This window comes from Ochlerotatus camptorhynchus, unplaced genomic scaffold (assembly GCF_037179485.1).
Source record: "Ochlerotatus camptorhynchus isolate MF236.1 unplaced genomic scaffold, CSIRO-AGI_Acam_v1.1 ptg000277l, whole genome shotgun sequence".
Classification (NCBI taxonomy): domain Eukaryota; kingdom Metazoa; phylum Arthropoda; class Insecta; order Diptera; family Culicidae; genus Ochlerotatus; species Ochlerotatus camptorhynchus.
In genome coordinates, this window is record NW_027040766.1 from 1,409,703 (window position 1) to 1,417,738 (window position 8,036).

The window sequence follows — 8,036 nt, forward strand, 5'->3', positions numbered from 1 at the left end:
CACCCTCCGCATGCTTCTCGCCGCACTGATCGCATCGTGGCTTATTGCCGCAGAAGGCGGCGGTGTGGCCTAATTGTTTGCACTTGGTGCAGTTCATCACCCTTGGTATAAACAACCGCACAGGAAGTCGAACCCTCCCAATTCGGACGTAATCTGGCAGAGTCGATCCGGAGAAAGTCACTCGAAACGAGTCAGTCAGCGAATAGATTTTTTTTGTCCCGTCGAGGGATGCTGACTGCATTTGGGTGCAGTCAAGAATCTTGACTTCTGGAAGAACGGGGTTCTTGAAGACACCAACCCCCCTCTTCAAGAAGTCATCGCAGGTCAAACTCGCTTCGGTGACCACTCCTTCGATTTCCACGTCACGACTGGGAATGTAAACACGGTACTCTAACGTAAAAAGCTCGCAGGCAACAATCTCATTCGCCTGCTTGCGGTTACCAACAGTGACGCGCAGTTTGTCTGGCCTCACCTTCAAAATGTCGGTCACTGACGAGAAACGCTTGAATAGATCTTTTTCGATCTGGTTAACGTTAAGCGGTTTTTGTTTGGGTCGGAAAAAAACAACCCATGGGCCTGTCGAGGCGTCTGGGTATGACTTATGGCGGGGGGCAGTTTTTGTTTTCTTGGCGGGGTTAGGCGGAGTAGGGGGAGACGGTTTTGGCGGTGTGGGGGGAGAGGGATTAGGTGGGGTAGGGGGAAACGGGTTTGGTGGTGCGGGGGGTGACGGTGCTGGTGGTGTTGGTGGCGATGGATTAGGCGGGGTAGGAGGAGATGGGGTAGGCGGTACGGGCTCCGGTGCTCGTTTTCGCCTGGGCCGCTTCGGGATGGTTCCGGTGTACTTCTTCACCGTGGCTGACGTTTCCACGTCGGACAGTTCGTCTTCAGTGGGAAGGGCAGGAAGGGTATTCCCCCCGCCATCACTATTACCATCCATTGCGGGGCAACTGCCACCGCAATAGATACAAAACAACTACACACAGGGAACACACAGGGACAAGAGAAAAAGAAGAAGAAGAAGACAATATTTGCGTGGGATGGGAGAAAGGGGAAACTAAAACAAAGGGGCAATAAATAAAACTTATTCGCTACTTAACTACACCGGCACAAAGCGTGTGTGTGGAAACGCTGTTATCACGTGGTGCGTTGGTGTTGGTCCACGCTGCTATCCGGTGGTGATGGTTGGTGTTGGTGGGTCAGCAAGCTGGTGATACGACACGCTTCACTATCACTTGCACACCCTCGCGACGGCGTGAAAAAATGATGGACTTGACGACGCCGTTAACTCCGGTGATGGATTACCGGGATGAATTAAAGCTGGATGGTAACTCCAAGGGGCTCGGCCGATAGAATTCCACTTCCTCTGTTGGACACTGGTCACTTGGGGCACCCAATGGGGGGTGAAAAAAACCGCTCGGGCGGAAAAAACACCGAAAAAAACTAGATGCCGCGCAACTGAAACCGGGACGTTGTTAACCGACTGAATGCTCAACTAGGAATGATGGAGTAGATGAAAGCATAGAGTTGATAGTTCCGTTAGAGTACGGCAGTGTGAAGATTGTATATAGATATTAGAATAGCGAACTAGGACAACTTTTAAGGAAGGTACAAATCGGTTTTTTCATCTCTCTTTACCAAACTCCCCCTTTGGAGAGGGATGGTGAGGGGTGTCCCCCCCCCCGCCACCACTGGCAAAAAGAGATGAAAACCAACCCGTTCAAGTACCAACTGTGTGTTTGAAACAGTTCTACCGATTTTTACCGCACTTCAATTGTTATTTGAAGGAAGGCATCCAGTCGTAGGTTTGGAAATTGCAACTATTGTTTACCCCTACCACGATATGTGGACACCCCTCACCATCCCTCTCCAAAGGGGGAGTTTGGTAAAGAGAGATGAAAAAACCGATTTGTACCTTCCTTAAAAGTTGTCCTAGTTCGCTATTCTAATATCTATATACAATCTTCACACTGCCGTACTCTAACGGAACTATCAACTCTATGCTTTCATCTACTCCATCTATCGTATAAAAATTACCACTACAGTCTGTTATTTGAAATTAGCATCTTCAACTATGTAAATCGTTGACTTCACGTAGAAGTAATACTAAAAACATATAGTCAAAGTGTAGTCAAGTGTTCTGCCTTGGTTAGGTGTCTGTATCCGCTGATTTGCCGCAGATCCCGCCTCTCAAGGGTGAACAAACTGGCCGTCTACAAACAAATCATAGCACCTGCGATCCTTTACGCAGCTCCGGTGTGGGAATCATGTGCAAAGACTCACAGGAACAAAATTCAGGTCGCTCAGAATAGAGTGCTGAGGATGGTTCTTGATCGTCCATTCGACACTAGAATAACAAATTTACATGAAGAGGCAGGAATGCCAAAATAGATTCCAAAATTAACGAAATTAAGACTAAATTTGCACAAAAATGTAATTTATCAGAACATGCTTTGATAAGCAATTTGTATATAGTAGGTTAGGTGTACATAGTAGTTGTAGGTTAGTTGTAGTTGTAAATAGTAATTATAAGTAGTCTCCTTTTTCCAATTCAAATCAAACCAATCCCACCAAAGTGGTCATACTTTAAAATAGGCCTGATAGGACTAGAAACTGTAAATAATAATTAAAATCTCACTGTACTAAAGTTGAAAAGACGCATCTGTGTCACTTAAAAAATTCTTACATGTAAACCACACAATCACAAGAAATAAAAATCATTTAAATGGCAAAAAATGGCTCGTTGAAGTTATCCTTGTAACCAATTTTGGAGGTGACGAACCACCAGCAGCAGCAGAAACAGCAGCGGCAGCAGCAATAGAAGCAGCCGCACCCGTGGGAGCTGCATCGCTAATTCGTGTAGCCGTGGCCGAAGCTGGAAACCTCGGTCCGGTCACGACAACACTGAGGCTTCGTCAGAACCTTGGTGTATAGTTTCCCGTGATTTTCCCACCGTATTTTGCCATTCGTCACGATTTGGAGCTTCCTGCACTTTGTATGTACGCAGTCCCTCCCGGTCCTTGGTTATCTGAACGAAAGACTTGGACAGGTTCATCTTTTTGGCCATATCCCTGACCGAAGCATTGGGATTCCGCTTAATAGCTTCCACGACATGCTTGTGATCCTGTTCACTAATAGAACATCCATTCTGACCGCATTTCTCCTTCCGTTCGACGCTCAGAGTTTTGTAGTAACGTTCAATCACACGACTCAACGCTGACTGCACGATTCCAAGTTGTTTTCCGATGTCCCGATGAGAGAGCTGAGGATTTTCCAGGTGCTTGCGCAAAATCAATTCGCGACGTTGATTTTTGGGTGACGCCATTTTTTCCAACATTCGAAAAACTGACAGCGATAAAAATACAGTGTAAACAATACACTCTAAACTACTTCTTCCCCACGGTAGCTGAAAACTATATACTAAGGAATCAAAAACGCTTCCTCTACCATTTACAATTCCTCTCGAACAAGTGCCAAGAACAATGCTTATTAAAATTCCCATCCCTGCGCCTTAAGCAACGATGGGAAGCGAAGGGCAATTGTTTCCCAAAGTGGTAACCGAATGAGGAAGTTTCTTTCACTGAAATAAGCATTTCCGTTTTCACCCGTCGCCCTGCGGGGCCTCCGTTTGGTCAGTCGGTAAAGGTGCAGCTTTAAAGCAAAACCATGCTGGAGGTGGTTGGGTTCGATTCCCGGTCCGGTCGAGGAATCTTTCGGTTTGAGAAATTTCTCGACTTCTCTGGGTAGAGTAGTGATTGTATGTTAGAGCGCTTCTTCGTCGTAATCGCCTATTTCCGAGTTGAAAACATCAACACTATCAATAATTTCACTGTCAGTTTAAAAGCTACAACACAAAGCCTACTTAAGTGCACGATTTGATTATTTACACCCATTGTTCTCAAAAACAAAAGAAGCGCTCCTGACAAATACTTTGCTTTTCTGCCTTCATCCGTATGACGTGGAAAATCTCGACAGAATTCAAACTCGTAGGTCGGAATTGGAATCAAGAAGCAGCCTTCGATTTTTAACAATATCTCAAACTTTCTATCAAATCCAACTGTTTGTATGGAAAGGTTAGTAAAATGAGAAGTCATTTTTGATAGAAACATTTTTTTGTTCTAATGCTCTCGAAACATATATGTAAAGTGCAGCGTGTGCTAATTTGAATAAAAATTAGATCAAAACCTGTAATTGCCTCGCAAATGGTATCCGGCCTAGAAAGCTCTTAATTAACAACTGTGGAAGTGCTCAAAGAACACCAAGTTGAGAGCCGGGGTAAAGTCCCAGTAGGAAGGTAATAAAGCCAAAGAAGACGAAAATCCATCCCCTGCCGAACAACTGCAAGAAGAGAACACACTTTTCCCCGTGCAAATCCAGTCCCAAGCAGCATATCTCTCGCGCTCTATTACAGCTTTTGCAAATGTACTTAAAAAGTCGTTAGGTGCTCATAAAATTATGATTATTTTGCTTCGTCTTTGTCTTTCTGCACTTCTTTGACTGCTTGATGAGTACACCTGGCATTATTGTTTCCATTCAGCAGGCGAAAGCGTGGGTTCTTAGAAAAAAAGCAGAAAAAGCCAAAAAGAGGGATCTGCGGAAGAAGGATTTCGACAAGCTCCGGAGGAGTTATAGCAGTGTTTAATTTGTGCCACGCTGAGCGTGGATTCCATTTGGCTGGCTGTGGGATTTCAACTTGAAACAATAGCGAATGAAGAGCATGGGGACTCGGAATGAAATTTTAAATCATAGTCATGTACCCATTTAGAAAGTGAAAAAATGCGTTCAATAACTTGAGCATCAAATTCGGATTAGACTTGCTGCGGCCCTGCCGTTAAAATCTGTACGTCATTCCCATCAATATCAGTCACGCTCTAATCTGCCTGGAGTGAAAATGAACCCCCTCAATCGCCTTATCTGCTGATCGGGGAGTGTTATAAAAGATTTGCCCCTTTCAACCAAAGTCACTATTAGTCTTTCGATTCGTAAGCTCAACGGTTAGCAATGTTTCGTTTCACGTTTGTTCTGATCTGCCTAGCAGTAGGTGTAGTCACCGCTGTGCGTAAGTTCATTCATCGGCCGATGTGCGTTTCGTGACGTAATCACTTGGACCTACCTTTACTTTTGCAGAAACACCCGATAAGCGTATAGTCGGAGGAATTCCAGCCGAATCCGGAGAAGCACCATGGATGGTTTCGATGCGCAATTCTTTCAACATTCACTTCTGCGGAGGAACCTTGTTGAACAGCCGGTTCGTGCTGACGACAGCCACCTGCATGGAGGGCCGATTGTCCAGCACTACCATGGCCGTGGTGGGATCCAGATTTCTCAACACCGTTGCCGCTCCCTATTTTGGTCTGCAAACAATTAATCACCCCCAGTTCAACCAGAATACGCTGGAATTCAACGTTGCCGTGTTCCAAACGATTCAAAATATTGTTTTCACTAATATTGTGCAACCGATTCAGCTGGATCCGTCCGTCATTATGGCTGGATCGCGTGGCCGTATGTTCGGATGGGGTCACACCGAAGAGGGTGGAAGCAACTCGAATGCCCTGAACTTTGTCAACTTGAATGTGATCGATAACGATAATTGTCGAGGATTCCTAGGTGCCGATGGAATGCGAGTGGGAGCTTCTTCGCTGTGCACGTTGAACCGCGAGGGACAAGGACTATGTACCGTAAGTAGAGGTTTTGAAAATTGTGTTACGGGGAAAGAGTGCTGAATGAACTTCGTTTCAGAATGACGCTGGTGGTGCTCTAACACTGGACAACATGGCCATCGCCGTCGCATCCTGGAAGCTACCGTGTGCAACTGGTCGTCCGGACGTCTTTGTTCGCATTTCGGCCATTCGCGATTGGGTTGTCAGCATTATCTAAGCAACGGGGACGATTGACGATAACATAGGTCAGTGATAAAACTGTAGGTTCATAGATAACAAATAAATTTCGGATTGAAACAAACGGAAGATAAGTAGGTTCCTCAAGAATTGAATCTATTTACACCTGCACATATAACAATTTTATTTTTTTCATAATTAATTTAGAATTAGCTTTACAATCCCGTAGTACGGAAAATCCAAGCGCGGTGAGCGGCGACCCGAGTGTACACGTCTGGTAGTCCAGCAGCGCATGGAACTCCCCACGAAACTAGACCCTCAAGGTTACCGTTAACAATCAGTGGGCTTCCCGAGTCACCCATGCACGTGCCCTGTCCAACTCTCGAGTACGTGCAAACACTGCTACCGTGAATCTTCGATCGATTTTGAATGTTGTGTTTCAATTTGCACTCTCCGTTGTTCAGCGTCCGAACGTCCATGTATTGGAGGAAAATGGCTGCTGCCGATCCGTAGCTAGAGGCACCCCATCCGCACACGGTTCCGATTTGTCCTCCGAGCACCAGGGAGTTGCTCATCCTAATCGGTTGCACCATCGAGCTCATCTTGATCGGATAAGCCGTCTGCAGCAGAGCGATATCATTCTCGAGCGTAACCTGGTTGAAGTCCGGATGATCGACTATCTGTCGGAAATTGTAGCTTTCTCCACCTGTGGTACGGTCGGTTGATCCTACCACCACACGGAGGTTGAACGGCTGTTGTCCGATGGTGCAGTGGGCAGCCGTCAGCAACCAGCGATCACCGATGATGACCGCACCGCAGGTGTGGGCGTTTCTCAGATTGCGGAGCGAAGCTTGGAATGGAAACTGGCCACCGCCAGCCTTCAAACCACCGACAATGCGACCGGATTGGGCCTCTGTGTGAAAGTTTATGATTAATAGATTTGAATCCGATTCGGACGTATTTTCACCAGAAAATTACCATTTGCAAGAGCTGAGCAGGCAAGGCCGACAATCAACAGATATCGGAACATTGTTCGCGGTGTACGTTTGTGAATGACTCTATTCGACGTTCGATTGGTTGTTTTTATATCTATTGGGCGTAGGAATTTTGCGAGTGAATCATGAGCAGAGCACCCCTTTGAAACTGGGAATTCGATTCGCAATTACAAATTTTTTTGCGAGATTTAAGAATATTAAAATTTTGTTCGAACAAGTAATCGTTTACAACTGGGACAAATTTTTAAGATTCTTGACTTCAATAAATTTCAATATGAATGACTTTGGAATATTTCCAAGGTTCTTTTTTTGGGATTAAAAACAAATTAGGGGTTGTGTCCCAAGCATTAATGACGTAGGACTACGAGATGCTAAAAACACAAGGCCGAACGGCTCATTCTGCGTTGAAGCTGCATTTGAATCCACAATTGACTGATGAACCGACATGCTAAAGCTTTCGTATTTTTGGTGTTATGTGGAGAAGCTGCGATTGACGACGAATATGCGAGTTGCGTTGCAAAACGATCCGTCTGCCGAGGATTTTTCAAATCAATTGTTGACGATTGGCAATGGAGAAGTACCAGTTGACGTTTCCACCAGATTGATTTCGTTCCCGCCGAATTTCTGCCATTTCACAACAACGAAAGAGGAACTCATTACGAATGGATTTCCAAACATCGTTCAAAATTATGGGAATCACCATTGGTTGAGTGCACGTGTGATTTTAGCAGCAAAAAACAAGCATGTCGATGATTTGAATTTCGAAATTAAAAATGCAATTGCTAGACAATAATTTGGTTCAAATCATTCGATACTGTGACTAATCCGGACGAAGTAACCAATTATCCAACGGAGTTCCTGAATTCATTGGATTTGCCGGGATTACCACCACATAATTAACGACTAAAGGTTGGATCTGTTAACATCAATCAACCGAAAATCCCAAGTAACCAACAAGCCCTTTAATCGCCCTGCTTGTTATATACGGCTGCTATACGACTGCTATATGATGATGATGGTCCCACCTCTTACCCCTACAAAGGTTTGAGCTGGACGATTTATCTTTAAGATAATTAAATATGACATTTTAACCAGGTTGGCAAACAAAATCGAACTGGTTTCAGTTACAGATATAAATTTCCTCTAGAGTTTACAGTTGCTTCACAGCGATATAAATGTGGAAAAGCTTAGGCGTCCACCTCTTAGT

General features: G+C 45.0%; 2 protein-coding genes across 2 annotated transcripts; one reads left to right on the forward strand and one right to left on the reverse strand.

Annotated features, from left to right (window-relative positions):
- The first annotated feature begins 4,971 nt into the window (after positions 1-4,971).
- LOC135706396 (chymotrypsin-1-like) lies at positions 4,972-5,958 on the forward strand. Its single transcript, XM_065228003.1, has 3 exons — positions 4,972-5,056; positions 5,125-5,675; positions 5,737-5,958. The coding sequence occupies exons 1-3, from the start codon at positions 4,999-5,001 to the stop codon at positions 5,872-5,874; spliced, it is 747 nt and encodes a 248-aa protein (XP_065084075.1). The 5' UTR covers positions 4,972-4,998; the 3' UTR covers positions 5,875-5,958.
- An 89-nt stretch (positions 5,959-6,047) lies between these two features.
- On the reverse strand, positions 6,048-6,905 carry LOC135706345 (chymotrypsin-1-like). Its single transcript, XM_065227963.1, has 2 exons — positions 6,813-6,905; positions 6,048-6,747 (listed from the first exon to the last, which is right to left on the reverse strand). The coding sequence occupies exons 1-2, from the start codon at positions 6,862-6,864 to the stop codon at positions 6,050-6,052; spliced, it is 750 nt and encodes a 249-aa protein (XP_065084035.1). The 5' UTR covers positions 6,865-6,905; the 3' UTR covers positions 6,048-6,049.
- Positions 6,906-8,036: the final 1,131 nt, after the last annotated feature.

Coding starts and splice junctions, on each gene's coding strand:
- LOC135706345 (XM_065227963.1), bottom strand. CDS start 6,864: ATGTTCCGATATCTGTTGATTGTCGGCCTTGCCTGCTCAGCTCTTGCA. Junction 6,748..6,812: donor CTGCTCAGCTCTTGCAAATG/GTAATTTTCTGG, acceptor ACTTTCACACAG/AGGCCCAATCCGGTCGCATT.
- LOC135706396 (XM_065228003.1), top strand. CDS start 4,999: ATGTTTCGTTTCACGTTTGTTCTGATCTGCCTAGCAGTAGGTGTAGTC. Junction 5,057..5,124: donor AGGTGTAGTCACCGCTGTGC/GTAAGTTCATTC, acceptor TTACTTTTGCAG/AAACACCCGATAAGCGTATA. Junction 5,676..5,736: donor AGGGACAAGGACTATGTACC/GTAAGTAGAGGT, acceptor ACTTCGTTTCAG/AATGACGCTGGTGGTGCTCT.